This window comes from Nerophis ophidion, linkage group LG13 (assembly GCF_033978795.1).
Source record: "Nerophis ophidion isolate RoL-2023_Sa linkage group LG13, RoL_Noph_v1.0, whole genome shotgun sequence".
Lineage (NCBI taxonomy): Eukaryota > Metazoa > Chordata > Actinopteri > Syngnathiformes > Syngnathidae > Nerophis > Nerophis ophidion.
Window position 1 is genome coordinate 33,816,756 of NC_084623.1, and position 18,585 is coordinate 33,835,340.

General features: G+C 42.0%; 1 protein-coding gene across 1 annotated transcript; it reads left to right on the top strand.

Annotated features, from left to right (window-relative positions):
- The first annotated feature begins 14,084 nt into the window (after positions 1–14,084).
- On the top strand, positions 14,085–18,229 carry sebox (SEBOX homeobox). Its single transcript, XM_061919466.1, has 3 exons — positions 14,085–14,231; positions 14,374–14,582; positions 17,276–18,229. The coding sequence occupies exons 1-3, from the start codon at positions 14,096–14,098 to the stop codon at positions 17,927–17,929; spliced, it is 999 nt and encodes a 332-aa protein (XP_061775450.1). The 5' UTR covers positions 14,085–14,095; the 3' UTR covers positions 17,930–18,229.
- Positions 18,230–18,585: the final 356 nt, after the last annotated feature.

Sequence of the window (18,585 nt, forward strand, 5' to 3'; positions counted from 1 at the left end):
ATTTATCAACAACACTGTGTTGTCCTGAAGTCAACTGTTAATATTATTTACGTAATTACATTGTAATATTTTTGTATTACTTGATAATATTTTGTATTAGTAACTGCAATGCTTTAATTTGGAGTTAAAGTTGTTTATATTTATTGTACTTTATATCGGTAAACAGCAGTTAGATGATGTCACTTCCGCTAAATTACTTCCTGTTGGTTGACTTCCGGTATTTGTTCGAAAGCTAGAGATACATTTTGTGGTCTTCTGTAGTACTTTCTGTTGCCATCCTACACAAAGCGGCGAAGAAGCAATGCCGTAAGTCGTCTTTAATAAGTTAACAACATGTCAGACACGTTAAAAAAGTGTAATAGTGCCGATATGTTAAATATAATTGTCGAACTAGATACAATGTGTTCAAGTCATTTAGGGAGACGGGAGTCTCCCCTCTGCTGGACATTTTCGACATTACCGTTACATTTCACGGTGCAGAGGGGTTAGTGCGTCTGCCTCACAATACAAAGGTCCTGCAGTCCTGGGTTCAAATCCAGGCTCGTGATCTTTCTGTGTGGAGTTTGCATGTTCTCCCCGTGACTGCGTGGGTTCCCTCCGGGTACTCCGGCTTCCTCCCACTTCCAAAGACATGCACCTGGGGATAGGTTGATTGGCAACACTAAATTGGCCCTAGTGTGTGAATGTGAGTGTGAATGTTGTCTGTCTATCTGTGTTGGCCCTGCGATGAGGTGGCGACTTGTCCAGGGTGTACCCCGCCTTCCGCCCGATTGTAGCTGAGATAGGCGCCAGCGCCCCCCGCAACCCCGAAAGGGAACAAGCGGTAGAAAATGGATGGATGGATGTAAAACGAATATGTACAGAGGCAATAAGTGTGTTGTGTGTTGTGTCTCTTGTTCTTTTCAGTTTTTCACCATCTTGTCTATGAAGGAATTGTCAAAAGTAAATGGTCAAGCTTACAACGACGTTCTCTTCATTGACTCCGGTTTGGCTTGGTGTTGAGTTGGCGTTTTTACACGTCTCACGAGAACACTAAAGTGAAAAAGGCACGTTCCGGCTGCCCCTAAGGTATCAACATGGCAACTAGTCACAGTGGAAGCAGCAAAACGTCAGTATCCACAGCAAAGCGCAGCTCTTGTTAGAGCTAAAGCAGAAGCCGCGAAAGTGACGAGCGTCGTACGCAAGCCAAGAAGCTAAGCTTAAACTGGAAGAAGCTAAGCTAAAACTGGAAGAGGCTCATAATCAATTAGAAACAACGAGGAATAACCACAGAATTAGAAGTGCTGACATTACAACGAGAAGCAGACGCAGCTGAGGCGGAAGCTCAAGTATTGGAGGAAGCTTCGGGAGCACAATCCACTGGCGATGACAGGAAAACTGAATTAGAAAAAGGCAAAAATTGAACGCACCAGTGAATATGTTCAATCACAGATCGACCTTCAACAGCAGTTGTCATCTCCAGCTGCCTTGTGTCCAGCAATAGACATGCAACCGTATCCGTTAACACAAGCTACCATCAACACCTGGCATCTGGATGAAAATACTCCATATATGCAACCCAGTGCTATAAAACAAACTTTAAGAGCGATAAAGAATCTCACTTATCCACACCAAACTTAAATAAACCAGTTAAAGCCACGACAAACTTCGAAGAAAAAAGACAATCTGGCTCAAACATACAATGCTCCGCCGTATGTTCCCCAACAGGTTCCACAAGCCAGCATACCGTCTTCAGTGGAACCATTGGCCCACTATTTGGCAACAAGAGATCTCATCACCCCAGGACTGTACTACTTCGCTGATAAACCAGAAGATTATCGCGCATGGGAGTCATCATTCACTACAGCGGTCAGCGGTGCTCACCTCACAACAACCCAAGAACTGGACCTCATGACAAAGTGGCTTGGTAAGGAGTCTGGAGAACATGTGAGACGCATCCGCTCAATGCATGTAAACCATCCAGAACTGCTCTACACAAAGCATGGAGAGACTGCGTGACTGTTATGCTGCCCTGAAATCATTGAAAAATCACTATTTGATCGGCTGGACAATTTCCCCAAAATTTCTAATAAAGACAACGCTAAGCTACGCGAACTGGGAGATTTGCTCATGGAAATTCAAGGTTTCAAGGCGGACGGCTATGTCACCGGCTTGTCCAATCTGGATACGTCACGTGGAATTAGGCCGATTGTGGGCAAGCTTCCTTATAGCCTTCAGGAAAAATGGACATCTTCTGGGTTTTTGTACAAAGAACATAATAACGGTTGCTTCCCTCCCTTCCACTACTTCTGTGTTTTTGTGTGCTCCGAGGCAAAGAAACGAAATGACCCCAGTTTCACCTACCAGTACAATACAACTGCTAACCTTGACAAACACATTGCAAAAGGTTTTAACTCCAACAGACCCATCACAGTGCACAAAACAGACATTTTAACAACCAATAGTGACCCTAATGAATTTTGTCCTCTACACAACAAACCACACCCCCTTAAGAGATGCAGGACATTCCGAAACAAATCCCTGGATGATAGAAAGGCCTTTTTGAAGGAAAAAGGGATATGTTTTAAATGTTGTTCCTCAGTTTCACATCTCACCAAACAATGCCAGTCTTCTGTGAAGTGTTATGAATGTGGAAGCACTCATCATGAGGCAGCAATGCATCCGGGTCAATCCCCTCAAATGGCCAAGGCTCCTCCATCTCTTAAAGAGGATGGCGGGGAGGGAGAAGAACAGTATAACATGCCTGATGTTAGCACGAGCTGTACAGATGTTTGCGGTCAAGGTCAGTGGGGGCGCTCATGCTCAAAAATATGCCTCACTAAAATGTACCATAAAGACTTCAAGGACAAGGCCATCAAAGCATACGTAATTTTGGATGACCAAAGTAATCGATCATTGGCAAGACCAGAATTGTTTAAAATGTTCAATGTGGACAGCAAACCAATCACTTATCATCTCAGAACTTGTTCTGGCCTTGTAGAGGCACACGGCAGGGAGGCTAAGGGTTTCCAGATTGAGTCCCTAGATGGTAAAGTTCCCCATCTCACTTCCAACACTCTTTGAGTGTCAAGAGATTCCAAATAATTGGAATAAGATCCCAACACCAACTGCAGTTTTGCATCAACCCCATCTCCATCACATTGCCAAACACATCCCCGAATTGGACCCCGGAGCACAAATACTCCTTCTCCTTGGAAGAGATGTAATCAGGGCACACAAGGTCAGACAGCAAGTAAATGGACCACACGACGCTCCTTTTGCACAACGTCTGGATTTAGGCTGGGTGGTGATGGGAGAAGTGTGTTTAGGCAATACACACAAACCAACAATTAATTCAATGAAAACAAACGTATGGGAAAATGGACATCATTCCATCTTTCTACCCTGCACCAGCGTCATGTGTGTTAAGAAACAACAAACCTTCAACCAGTCCTGCAAATCACAAGAAAGGATGTTGGGATCAACAGTTTTCAACCAAACTGAACATAACAACAAACCTGCTCCATCAATGGATGACCTCCTCTTTCTAAAGATCATGGACATTCAAACCTACAGAGATGGATCCAACAATTGGGTCGCTCCATTCCCATTTAAGGAACCACGTCAACGTTTGCCAAACAATAAGGCCCAGGCAATCAAGCGGTTCATGTCACTTCAACGAACCCTCCAAAGGAAACCGGAAATGCAGGAACAGTATGTCACATTCATAGAAAAGCTTATTACCCACAAGCATGCAGAGGTAGCGCCGCCATTGAGGAAAGATGAAGAGTGCTGGTATTTGCCATCCTTTGGCGTATACCACCCACGAAAACCTGACCAGATCAGAGTCGTTTTTGACTCTAGCGCCCAACACGCAGGTATTTCCCTAAATGACGTGCTACTCTCTGGACCCGACCTCAACAACTCCTTGCTGGGCGTTCTTCTGCGCTTCCGGAAGGAAAGAGTTGCGATTATGGCAGACATCCAGCAGATGTTTCATTGTTTTTTGGTGCATGAAGATCATCGAAATTTCCTACGTTTCTTGTGGCATCAGGACAATGATCTCAGGAAGCCAGTTATTGAGTATCGCATGAGGGTCCACGTGTTTGGCAACACACCATCTCCTGCTGTGGCAATATATGGACTGCGAAAGGCCATCAGGGAAGGTGCACAGCAGCAGGAGATGATACTGTCAGGTTTGTAGAAAGGCACTTTTATGTGGACGATGGCTTGGTATCCCTACCATCTGAAGGTGAGGCCATTGACCTGCTCCAAAGGACAAAGTGTTCACTCACCGAGTCGAACCTTCGCTTGCACAAGTTTGTATCAAACTCTGAGGAAGTCACCAAAGCCTTCTCCCCTCAAGATTGTGCCCCTGTGGTCAAAGACTTAGATTTGAGTGGAGACTTTACACCCACACAACGGAGCTTAGGGTTGCTCTGGGAGATTACATCTGACACATTTACATACTTTGCATCACCAACAAACAAACCATTCACTCGACGTGGTGTTTTGTCTACAGTAAACAGTGTTTTTGATCCCCTAGGAATGCTCGCACCTGTCACAATTCAGGGAAGATCCCTTCTCAGAGAACTTACCTCCAAGCTAGCAGACTGGGACACGCCCCTGCCAGAAGCCAAAAAGAACAAATGGGAGACTTGGAAAGAGTCTCTTCAAGGCTTAAACCAGATTCATATTCCACGCAGGTACACTGCAAAGTCACTGTGCGATGCGGTGCTCACAGAGTTGTGCGTGTTTTCAGATGCATCCTGCAAGGCCATTGGTGCTGTGGCTTACCTGAAAGTGGTCCAAGAAGATGGAGAGGCCGAAGTCCAATTTGTGATGGGAAAGGCCAAGTTGGCACCCCAGTCTGAACCTACTATCCCAAGGCTCGAGCTCTGTGCTGCTGTGCTAGCGGTAGAGATGGCAGATCTCATCCAAGATGAGCTGGACCTCAAGTTCGATGAAGTTCGCTTCTGCACAGACAGTAAGGTAGTGCTTGGATACATTTGCAATGAGAAAAAAACGTTTCTACACCTACGTTCATAACAGAGTCCAGCGTATTCGTCAATCTTCAAATCCCGATCAGTGGAACTATGTGTGCACGGAGGAAAACCCTGCAGATCATGTGTCAAGATCTTTACCTGTATCAAGCCTTGGACAAACATCTGGGTTTATCGGCCCTGCATTCCTGCGAAAGACATCTGCAAAGATGACACAAACCAGTGAAAGATTTGAGCTCATTGGACCAGATAATGACTCTGAAATCCGACCACAAGTGCAGACCTGCGCTACTTACCTGGAACGTCAGATACTCAACCCAGATCGCTTCCAACGATTTTCCACTTTCACTTCCTTGGTGAGGGGTGTGGCATTCCTCATCCACGTCGCAAGAACATGCAAAAGGTCTAATCAAAAAGATGGATGCAAAGGCTGGCACAAGTGTCACCAACCACGCACTGCAGATGAAATTGCCCAAGATAAATATATTATTCTGAGGGCAGCAAGAAAGGCAGCCTTCTCAGGAGAGCTTTTAGCTTTACAAGAAAACAAGCCAGTTTCAAGAAACAGCCCTTTGTTGAAACTCAACCCAACATTGGAGGATGGACTCATTTGTGTGGGAGGTAGACTAAAGTGCTCTGAACTCACACTTTTAGAAAAGAATCCTGTAATTCTCCCCAAGAAAAGCCACATGTCTGTGTTGCTCACACACCACCACCATGTGCAGGTAAAACATCAAGGCCGTCATTTTACTGAAGGAGCCATCAGAGCAGCAGGATTGTGGATTCTAGGTGGACGGTCTTTAATCAACTCAATTCTTCACAAATGCACAATCTGTCGTAGACTTCGAGGGAAGGTTCAAGAACAACAAATGGCTAATTTGCCTCCGGAACGTCTTAAATCCTGCCCTCCTTTTACGTATGTGGGAGTCGATGTCTTTGGACCCTGGTCTGTCTTAACCAGACGTACCAGAGGAGGACAAGCAGAGAGCAAGCGGTGGGCCATGATGTTCACTTGTCTAAGTTCGAGAGCTGTTCATATCGAGTTAATCGAGTCTATGGACACTTCAAGTTGTATCAACGCCCTCAGGCGTTTTTTCGCACTTCGAGGTCCAGCAAATCAACTTCATTCTGATTGTGGCACTAATTTTACGGGAGCATGCAAAGAGCTTGGAATGAACAAGGCAGTGCAGAACTTCCTCAGTGAAAAGCAGTGCATTTGGAAATTCAACCCACCACACACTTCCCACATGGGAGGCTCTTGGGAGCGAATGATCGGGATTGCAAGAAGAATCCTGGATTCAATGTTACCGCAGCATGGGACTCGTATAACCCATCAAGTTCTTTGCACTCTGATGGCGGAAGTCACTGCAATTATAAATGCACGACCACTTCTGCCTGTATCCATAGATCCACAACAACCCTTCATTCTTTCACCATCAATGCTCCTAACACAGAAGGCAGGAGCTCCACCTCCACCTGGAGAATTCACAGAGAGGGACCTTTACACCAAACAATGGAAGCAAGTGCAAGCATTTGCAAACCAGTTTTGGAGCCGATGGAGAACGGAGTACCTTCCTTCTTTGCAACAGAGACAGAAATGGAATATGTCAAGGCAAAACCTTCAAGTAGGAGATCTAGTTCTCCTCAAGGACAAGCAAGCTGCACGTAACTACTGGCCTATGGCCATGGTCACCGCCACGTTCCCCGGGATCGACAATTTGGTCAGGAAGGTCGAAGTGAAGACTACAGACCAAGGAACCCCAAAAACATTTTTGAGACCAGTAACAGAAGTTGTTTTACTCCTGCCCAAAGACTAGAGTTATTTGGTGAACTTAGTGGCCTCACATAGGCCAGGCGGGGAGTGTGTTGTCCTGAAGTCAACTGTTAATATTATTTACGTAATTACATTATAATATTTTTGTATTACTTGATAATATTTTGTATTAGTAACTGCAATGCTTTAATTTGGAGTTAAAGTTGTTTATATTTATTGTACTTTATAATCGGTAAACAGCAGTTAGATGATGTCACTTCCGCTAAATTACTTCCTGTTGGTTGACTGGCGACTTGTCCAGGGTGTACCCCGCCTTCCGCCCGATTGTAGCTGAGATAGGCGCCAGCGCCCCCCGCGACCCCAAAAGGGAATAAGCGGTAGAAAATGGATGGATGGATGGTTGACTTCCGGCATTTGTTCGAAAGCTAGAGATACATTTTGTGGTCTTCTGTAGTACTTTCTGTTGCCATCCTACACAAAGCGGCGAAGAAGCAATGCTGTAAGTCGTCTTTAATAAGTTAACAACATGTCAGACACGTTAAAAAAGTGTAATAGTTCCGATATGTTAAATATAATTGTCGAACTAGATACAATGTGTTCAAGTCATTTAGGCAGACAGGAGTCTCCCTCTGCTGGACATTTTCCGACATTACCGTTACATTTTTATATGTCATTGTAAACGAATATGTACAGAGGCAATAAGTGTGTTGTGTGTTGTGTCTCTTGTTCTTTTCAGTTTTTCACCATCTTGTCTATGAAGGAATTGTCAAAAGTAAAGCTTACAACGACGTTCTCTTCATTGACTCCGGTTTGGCTTGGTGTTGAGATGGCGTTTTTACACGTCTCACGAGAACACTAAAAACACCAAGGAAAGCCGCTGGCTTCGCTGGGCCCGAGATCATCTAAGATGGACTGATGCAAAGTGGAAAGGTGTTCTCTGGTCTGACGAGTCCATATTTCAAATTATATTTGGAAACTGTGGGCGTGGTGTCCTCTGGAACAAAGAGGAAAATAACCATCCAGATTGTTATAGGCGCAAAGTTCAATAGCCAGCATCTGTGATGGTATGGGGGTGTATTAGTGCCCAAGGCATGGGTAACTTACACATCTGTGAAGGAAACCATTAATGCTGAATGGTCCATACAGGTTTTGGAGCAACATATGTTGTCATCCAAGCAATGGTTTCATGGACGCCCCTGCTTATTTCAGCAAGACAATGCCAAGCCACATGTTACAACAGCGTGGTTTCGTAGTAAAAGAGTGCGGGTACTTTCCTGGCCCACCTGCAGTCCAGACCTTTCTCTCATCGAAAATGTGTGGTGCATTATGAAGCGTAAAATACAGCAGCGGAGACCCCGGACTGTTGAACGACTAAAGCTCTACATAAAACAAGAATGGGAAAGAATTCCACTTTCAAAGCTTCAACGATTAGTTTCCTCAGTTCCCAAACGTTTATTGAGTGTTGTTAAAAAAAAAAGGTGATGTAACACAGTGTTGAACATGCCCTTTCCCAACTACTTTGGCACATGTTGCAGCCATGAAATTCTAAGTTAATTATTATTTGCAAAAAAATAATAAAGTTTATGAGTTTGAACATCAAATATCTTGTATTTGTAGTGCATTCATTTGAATATGGGTTGAAAAGGATTTGCAAATCATTGTATTCCGTTAAAATTTTCATCTATCACAATTGCCCAACTCATATGGAAACGGGGTTTGTAATAAGAATAATAAACAATACTAATAAACTATAGAATGGTGTGTGACAAAATCCAAGAGTGAATGTGTGTGAGTATGTGTGTAGATTAGCTGTTAAGTGTTACGATAAATGTTGAATGTGGAAGCAGACAAAAACCAAAGAGGGCAAGGCAAAAGGAGTCCAAGATCCGCGAAGGGTCCGTGGGGGAGAGAGAGACGTCAGAGTCCGGGGTCGAGCAAGGAGTCGGGAAATGAGGGAGGCAGTCTAAATCCAGGGCAACGGAAGGGAAACGGGCATCCCGTTTGAGAACTAAGTTCCCGCGCCAGGTCCACTGGTCCTTTATAGAGCTTGCCCTCATCAGTCCCAGGTGTTGAGATTTTCTGATTAGGCACAGGTGCTCTGATCACAATTTGTCTCCAGGTGCGAGGAGGCACACCCGCAGCGGAGAGAGAGCGTGGCCCGTGGTGCGCTTGTCAGGACGCAAAGATGAGCCGTGACAACGTGAATGACATTTTGGAGAAAATAAAAGTGGGACACACACATGATCTTACAGACCACCTCAACAGTATAGACAAGACTGGAAACATCAAAATTCACACATGAAGAGGAAATGAACGGGACCAGAACTTTTTTTGGACATGAAAATTCACCGCAAAGATGACGGCAGTCAAAACATTACTGTTCAACGAAAACTGACACACACCGACCGATATCAACTCTGGACCTCCGAATATCCCACAGCACACAAACTATCAGTGGTGAGAACACTCTATGAACGGGCCTACATCATAACAGAAGAAGAAGATAGAGGAAAGATGAGAATCACATCAAAAATGCACTCAAAAATTGCCAATATCCAACTTGGGCCATCAAAAAAAGGGAACAACAAGTATATAAGAAGTAAAAGAGAAAAAAAAGAAACCTAAAGACAAACCTGAAATAAAGAACAAAGAGGTCATAACCTTACTATACATTAGAACCTATGGCACTAGAGCCAGATGTGGCTCTTTTGATGACTGCATCTGGCTCTCAGAATTATCTTAGCTGACATTGCTTAACACGATAAGAAATTAATATTTCCACCGGTAATCAGAGTTAAAAATAACGTTCAAAATATGAAACATTCTCATGCATTTTAATCCATCCATCCGTTTTCTAACGCTCCTGTTCAAGAAGTCGCACTAATGGTATGAAGTATTTTATTTATTATTGGTTAGCGACAGAATAACGGTGTTATTAAAAAGAATACAAGACTTATTATACTCAAAAAATGTTGATGTTACTTAAAAATGCACACATTTATTTGTATTCAGTGTTAAAAAATATTAAATGGCTGTCACGGAAATACATTTTAAAATATTTGGCTTTCATGGCTCTCTCAGCCAAAAATGTTCCCGACCCCTGCGTTAGGGGATTAACTGAACCCAATACAGCAGGTCATGAACAAATACAAAATAAACACAACAGTCAAACCTCACACAAAAACAAGACAGTTACTTGTACATCCATCCATCCATTTTCTACCGCTTATTCCCTTTTGGGGTCGCGGGGGGCGCTGGCGCCTATCTCAGCTACAATCACCCTGGACAAGTCGCCATCTCATCGCAGGGCTACTTGTATACCTATTAGACAAAATAGAACAAGACAAGAAATGCAATGTAATTTACAAAATCCTGCAAAAAAAAATCATACATCGCAGAAGCAGGGAGAACGTTCAACACAAGGAAGAAAAAAATGACTTATTTCTGGGTATATTTCAGTGTGATGATTGACAGGCGAAAATCTTTTCATTGGCAATTGCCGTGCACTGTCAGAACACCAGATGCTACTACAGAACAATAAAAAATAAATTCTCAGAAGAAACAGTCTTCTTGCGAGCCAATTCTAATTCACTAGATATTAACGGTTAATGTAAACTTGTTTAACTATTCAATGTTACCATTGTCAAATGCTAACAATTGTAATATTTTCATTATATATAATGACCATATGCGGTTGGACATGGACGTTACATTTTTTTCAAGTGGCATTGAAAATGGCATCGAAAAGCATACAATTAATTTGCTGATTGACACCTGATTATACAGGTAAAACTCAAAATTAGAATACAATGTAAAAGTCCATGTCAGCAGTTACTTCAAATTTGAATATTAACTCATTACATGCAAAGTGAGCTACTCTATATTGCCGAAAGCATTTGGCCACCTGCCTTGATTCACATATGAACTTGAAGTGCCATCCCATTCCTAACCCATAGGGTTCAATTTGATGTCGGTCCAGCTTTTGCAGCTATTACAGCCTTAACTCTTCTAGGAAGGGTGTCCACAAGGTTGCGGAGTGTGTTTATAGGAATTTTCGACCATTCTTCCAAAAGTGCATTGGTGAGGTCACACACTGGTGTTGGTCAAGAAGGCCTGGCTCTCAGTCTCCGTTCTAATTCACCCCAAAGGTATTTCTATCGGATTCAGGTCAGGACTCTGTGCAGGCCAGTCAAGTTCATCTACACCGGACTCTGTCATCGATGTCTTTATGGACCTTGCTTTGTGCACCGGTGGACAGTCATGTCGGAAGAGGAAGAGGCTCACTCCAAACTTTTCCCACGAGGTTGGGATTATCCAAAATGTTTTGGTATCCTGGAGCATTCAAAGTTCCTTTCCCTGGAACTAGGGGGCCAAGCCCAACTCCTGAAAAACAACCCCATACCATGATTCCTCCTCCACCACATTTCACACTTGGCACAATGCAGTCCAAAATGCACCATTCTCCTGGCAACCTCCAAACCCAGACTCATCCATCAGATTGCCAGATGGAAAAGCGTGATTCATCACTCCAGAGAAGACGTCTCCACTGCTTCAGAGTCCAGTGGCGACGTGCTTTACACCACTGCATCCCACGCTTTGCATTGGACTTAGTGATGTTTGGCTTAGCTGCAGCTCCTCGGCTATGGAAACCCATTCCATGAAGCTCTCTGCGTACTGTACGTGGGCTAATTGGAAGGTCACATGAAGTTTGGAGCTCTGTATAACTGACTGTGCAGAAAGTCGACGACCTCTTTGCACTATGTGCTTCAGCATCTGCTGACCACTCTCTGTCAGTTTACATGGCCTAGCACTTAGTGGCGAAGTTGCTGTTGTTCCCAAACTCTTCCATCTTATAATAAAGCCAACAGTTGACTTTGGAATATTTAGGAGTGAAGACATTACAGGACTGGATTTGTTGCACAGGTGGCATCCTATGACAGTTCCAAGCTGAAAATCACTGAGCTCCTGAGAGCGGCCCATTCTTTCACAAATGTTTGTAGAAACAGTCTCAATGCCTACGTGCTTGATTTTACACACCTGTGGCCGTGTCAAGTGATTAGGACACCTGATTCTGATCATTTGGATAGGTGGCCAAATAGTTTTGGCAATAGTGTATGTCATGCCATTGTTATCATTTTGTTGATCATGTTAGGTTCGACTGCGATGAGGTGGCGACTTGTCCAGGGTGTACACCGCCTTCCGCCCAAAAGCAGCTGAGATAGGCTACAGCACCCCCCTCGACCCCAAAAGGGACAAGCGATAGAAAATGGATGGATGGATGGATGTTAGGTTCGATGTGTTGTTGATACCAAAATGCAGAGACGGTTAAAGTTGGGCAAAAAGTATTCTTCTTTTGTGAGGGAAACATAATAAGGCAGAAAAATAAAGGTGATGGTGGCACACCATGAAAAAAAATACAAAAAAGCCAAAGTAAAAAAAATAAGGATGCTCGGCAATGCTAAAAAGTACTCGGCAGAGCTGGGAAACCAAGCATGCAAAAGACAGAACTCGCTCCTGCGGGATGATGTAAGATGTTGCCGTGGCAACTGTATACAAAGTTTCGGCAGTAACCAGCTGGAGCAGATAACTTAAATAGGGGGTGTGCCAATTGCTTCCAGGGGAGTCTTGAGCTCCTGAGCCTGCCACGTGCCACACTGTGGGGAGAAAGAATGCGTAAATGTTACGTTCTTGTGTAATTTGCACATGATTAAATTCTACAGGAGAATATTAATACCTTTCATTGATTTCTTCTCTAAACCATACAGTATGTGCCTCTTGAGACCTAACTGTAGGGTGTGTAAGGTAATGTTACCTCTAAACTAAACAAATTTGATGCTAATCCACCCTTTTTTCTCCAAATGAGAATCGATAAGAGAACTGTTAAAGGCCTACTGAAATTAGATTTTCTTACTTAAACGGGGATAGCAGGTCCATTCTGTGTCATACTTGATCATTTTGTCGATTTTGCCATATTTTTGCTGAACATCGACGATAAAGTTTGCAACTTTTGGTGTTGAGAAAAAAGCCTTGCCTGTACCGAAAGTAGCAAACTATGTGCGCGTGACGTCAAAGGTTGTGGAGCTCCTCACATCTCAACATTGTTTACAGTCATGGCCACCAGCAGCGAGAGCGATTCGGACCGAGAAAGCGACGATTTCCCCATTAATTTGAGGGAGGATGAAAGATTCGTGGATGAGGAAAGTGAAAGTGAAGGACTAGAAGAAAAAAAAAAGACTATACAATAGGAGCGATTCAGATGTTATTAGACAAATTTACTAGAATAATTCTGGAAAATCCCTTATCTGCTTATTGTGTTACTAGTGTTTTAGTGAGATTATATGATCGTACCTGTACAACCTGAAGGTCGGCCCCGCACCTTTCTTCAGCACCAGTTGACGAGTGGTATTCTGTTTTCATTTACAAATTACACAAAGTGCCAACATCACTGGTTTTGGGTTTTTCATATGCAATGTGCAATGTATTTTGCAAGTTATAGAATGTATTTTGCAGTTTTTGGTGTGCGTTTTGTGAACTGTGTCAAGTACTATGATAAAACCCCACTAGTTTGCAAAATTGTGTTGTAGCAATTGGAAAAAACTAAGCACAAATGGTTCTTATGGTAGGGCTTCACGGTGGGAGAGGGGTTAGTGCGTCTGCCTCACAATACGAAGGTCCTGAGTAGTCCTGGGTTCAATCCCGGGCGCGGGATCTTTCTGTGTGGAGTTTGCATGTTCTCCCCGTGACTGCGTGGGTTCCCTCTGGGTACTCCGGCCTCCTCCCACCTCCAAAAACATGCACCTGGGGATAGGTTGATTGGCAACACTAAATTGGCCCGAGTGTGTGAGTGTGAATGTTGTCTGTCTATCTGCGTTGGCCCTGCGGTGAGGTGGCGACTTGTCCAGGGTGTACCCCGCCGTCCGCCCGATTGTAGCTGAGATAGGCACCAGCGCCCCCCACGACCCCGAAGGGAATAAGTGGTAGAAAATGGATAGATGGGTTCTTATGGTTTACTTTTTTAGGATGGCTTCTACTACTTTAAATTGATTTTTGTGTATTTCATGCAAAAACATGAAAACAACCAAAGGTAAATAAAAAAGTGTCTGATACAGCCTTTGAAAAAAAACGTATAATCCCAATATATTATTAGTGACTCACAATATTAAGATTATAGCTGCCTGGGTCACGTGTGTGTGTGTGTGTGTGTGTGTACGTGTGTGTGTGTGTGTGTGTGTGTGTGTGTGTGTGTGAGTGTGTGTGTGTGTGTGTGTGTGTGTGTGTGTGTGTGTTGGGGGAGGGGGGTGCCCTCTTTTATGAGTATAAGAGTCTCCCAACTGTCAAAATGTCAGTAAATCCTGGATTGTGTGCAGCGATCATGGCATTGTTCATTGATGAAGATTTCACTTCACTCAAGCAGGACCAGCAGACTGCTGTGGTGGATCTAAAAGTTATTTTTGGGGAACCGGGCCCTTGTAAAGGTGAGTAAATATCAGCAATTTTTACATGCGTAATATTTATTCCAATATCCATTTTTTATTACGCTTTCTTACAAGAAAATCAAAATAAACAGAAGCAGCGGTTGAAATGTTTTTTTAATGAAAATCTTGCAAAATTTTAAAGATGTGCGCAGTGAGAGCGGCCTCTCCTTCCCAGATCCAGACTGGGTTGCTAGCGGGGCAGCGGAGGGTCCCAGGAAAAGGAAACGCACGATTTTCAGCCGAGCTCAGCTATCCGAGCTGGAGCAGGCTTTCGCCGTGACCCCTTACCCAGACATCACCTTGAGGGAGAGGCTGGCCGCACACACTCACCTGCCTGAGAGCAAAATTCAGGTATGATACCCTCCTCTATATTATTAAATAAGTACTGTGGTACCTCGCTTTTTTTTTTAGTTAACAATGAAAAATTAATCATACAATTCGACAAAGTATGCAATTTTCCATTAGGAATAATGTAAATGGAATTTGTTTGTTCCAGACAACTGAAAATATGAAAACATTTTATAGAGCATTATTATGGTTTTACATGCAAAATTAATTTGAAATTTGACATAATTTTTATCTTTATTGAAGATAAAAAATATGTTGGCAAAGACGGTGATAAGCAGAGATGATTAACAGTGCAATACATTCTCGTAACATGTTCACTACTGCCTAGTTTCTCCTGTTATATTCTTATTTTTACTGTTATATTTTTATTCTTATTGATGCTTTTTAGTTTTATTCATATTGTATATTTTTCTATTTTATTTCCATTTATAACCCCATTATTTATTTCTTACATTTTAAATTCGATTTCAATTCTGTACACCGCTGCTGGAATTTTAATTTTCCTGGGGGAACTCTCCTGAAGGAATCAATAAAGTACTATCTATCTATCTATCTATCTATAAAGCAGAGTAGGGGAGAGCATCCTTCTGACTTTGAAGTTATTTTTTGGTAATTCTGAAGTGATTCTCACTTTCTCTATCACTTTTTTTGGCCCAATGGTGGGATTTTTTGGCTGGGCACTCTGGCAATGTTTGGTCGTATAATAAGTCATACAAGTGAAGTGAAGTGAATTATATTTATATAGCGCTTTTCTCAAGTGACTCAAAGCACTTTACATAGTGACACCCAATATCTAAGTTACATTTAAACCAGTGTGGGTGGCACTGGGAGCAGGTGGGTAAAGTGTCTTGCCCAAGGACACAACGACAGTAACTTGAATGGCACAAGCGGGAATCGAACCTACAACCCTCAAGTTGCTGGCACGGCCACTCTACCAACCGAGCTATGCCGCCTCAAAACTGGGGGAAAAATATAGCTCATTCTATTATTAATTATATTTGAAATTAAGTATTTTTAAATTTTGTGGCATGTCTCGACTACAATGACATTAAAGCTTCTGATATTTATTTCGCTAACTAACTTTGCAGCAAACAGGAAGCCAGTGTGTGCATGTTTTATTGATATCTAGGGCTATCGCTTATTTTAGTCATCGAAGTATCTATCGATTAATTTATTCACATAATCGAGGCATTGAATAAAAGATACTTTATAGCCTCAATGATTGTTCTGCTTGCCATAACCGACATTCTTTTTTTGTAATAATAAATGCACATCATCAACATTGAAATCACACTTTTAACATGTGCATTTCTGAAAATAAAAATTAAAAAATCTTCGCACACCACCGCTCTCATGTATGCTCTTTTGTAGTGGCCGTGTGGAAACAATTTCTGCATATTTAAAGTTTCAGGCAGTCAATGTGGTCTTATTGTTATAAATGCTTATTAGTTATGCTCAAATTAGACGATTCAACGATGAAACAGAATATAAATTTAAGCTTTGTTCTCATTGAATAAATCGACAAATCGTTGCAGCTGGAGTTATGTCGCTGTTGTTGTTTTACACTGTTTAGCAATAATGACGACGTTAACAATACTACAACACATGTCGACATAAACAGACCAATTTTTCATAGAAATGATATCTTTGGCACAAGTTGACCTGCTGCATTAACTCAAGACTATACCTAATTTTAGTTTTATCTTATATAAGGCATACTAATAGTAGTATAATTATAGTTAAGGCATTTAGAGCCATTATTAATAATGACATTATTAAATAGAATGTATTTTCCTATTATTAGCATATTTAATTATTGACATCATCTCTACACTATTTACATGTTTTCATTATTTTTTAACACTATGTTGTTTAACTAGTCAATTTCTCCCTTCAATATTGTACAAAAGTATTTATTGTTGTGCATCGAGCTTATATTCTTTTTTTGAAATATGGCTACAAGCACACGTTTACATCATCGTGGCATTGTCAGCTGTTTAAATATATGTTCCTGTTACAGTATGTGAAGCACTTTGGGTTGTATAGTAGAGGTGGGAATGTTTTTGGCATCTTACGATTTGATTCTGATACTGATTTTAATTATTTGGGTGACAATTTTATTCAGAATTGATTTTTTATTCAACACAATCCTCATAATATATCATTTGGTTTGCAAATTAAAATGAAAGCTTTTCAAAACAGGTTGCAGGTTACAAAAGCTCCTCTGCACTACTTTATGCCGTGTTGGCCTAAAAAACATCAATCCTATCTTTACAATACTTAAGATATACATTTAAAAAGCAATTGAGAGGACATACAAATACAATTCTAATCAAAAAGGGAAAACAAAAAAATTAAAAAAGCAACAGTATCAGTAATACTACCACTAATAATAACAATAGTTATTTACTGTTTTTCTTCTAAAAATATATTCATTCAAATAATAATGCAAATGTGCACAAAAAAATATTTTCTTTTTCAAAATTGATTCTCAAACATAATGAATTGATTTAAAATCAGAATTTTCCAAATGGATGTGAATAATTTATTAGGTTAGGCTGTGGGTTATAAATATTGTACATTTAACTGGTACAAGGGGCTTGGTTAGTTGGTCGACATAAATGTGTTAAATTAAATAAAATTTGTTAACAAAGACTCAATATTGTTCAAAATTGAAATCTTGCTTTGGTCCACAGGTGTGGTTTCAAAACCGAAGAGCCAGAAGTATCAAAACTGGGAGACTGCCCAAATCTATAAAACATGTTCTTGGAAGTAGAGGTCTTGCAGAGCCAAGCTCTGGACTGGTGACCTCGGCATTTCCTGCCTCGACATATTTGACAGACATGTTCAGACCAGACCAAGGGCTTTGTGAAGATATCCCACAGTTCTACTCTGACTGGATCCAAATGTACAATAACCAAACCCCGTCTCAATCGTCCCTGCACCAGCAGTCCATCCTCAGCACCTCGAAGCGTTCAGAGTCCCGTCTTTGGGAAGTGGAGCGCCAACAGCGGGAGAAACTGTCCACTTTCCTACCCGGTTCGTTTTCTCAGCCCATCACCAGGCAACCACAGGTGTCCAGTCACTCCTACCAGGCACACAGGAACCTCAAGACTCAGAGCCTGGCTCCGTCTGGGGCTCATCAGGCTGTGTGTGGGGGAGGTGCCTCTGTGGACCAGGTGGTTCCTTCTCACTCTCAGTCCGTGTACTGGGAGGTAAATCAAGGACAGGGACATCACCACCTCCATCATCATCCTCATCACGCACAAATGGGACCACAGACATCAATGGGCTACATCTCAGACCTGATATATAATGCTGCTATTGTGACCAACTTCCTGGAGTTCTGAAGAAAGGAAGAACTGTAAAAAAAATTATAGTTGTACCAACTCCAACTTCCGTCCATCTAGTTTATACTATTTATCCTGTTCAAGGACCATGGAGTTGGAGCCTATCCTTGTTGATTTTACACGAAAAGTGGATTATGGACTTTAACTTCGCCTACCTGTTTAATGAGAAAATACAATGAATTTGCAATTTTTGACCTTGTGTTTATATGATCCTTCAACTAAATGTAGTTTGATTTTATCGTCACATCAATTTGTAATCAATTTAACTGAAACTGTACTGTGCACAAAATAAATCGGGGAAAAACCTCCACTGTTGCTTTCACCATTCCTAGGGTTGGGTAAAAATGTTGATATCGATGCAATGCCAAGGAAATACAGGACCAATATCCCTTGTACCAGGGGTCACCAATGTGGTGCCCGCGGGCACCAGGTAGCCCGTAAGGACCAGATGAGTCGCCCGCTGGCCTGTTCTAAAAATAGCTCAAATAGCAGCAATTACCAGTGAGCTGCCTCTATTTTTTAAATGTTATTTATTTCCTAGCAAGCTGGTCTCGCTTTGCTCGACATTTTTAAATCTAAGAGAGACAAAACTCAAATAGAATTTGAAAATCCAAGAAAATATTTTAAAGACTTGGTCTTCACTTGATTAAATTAAT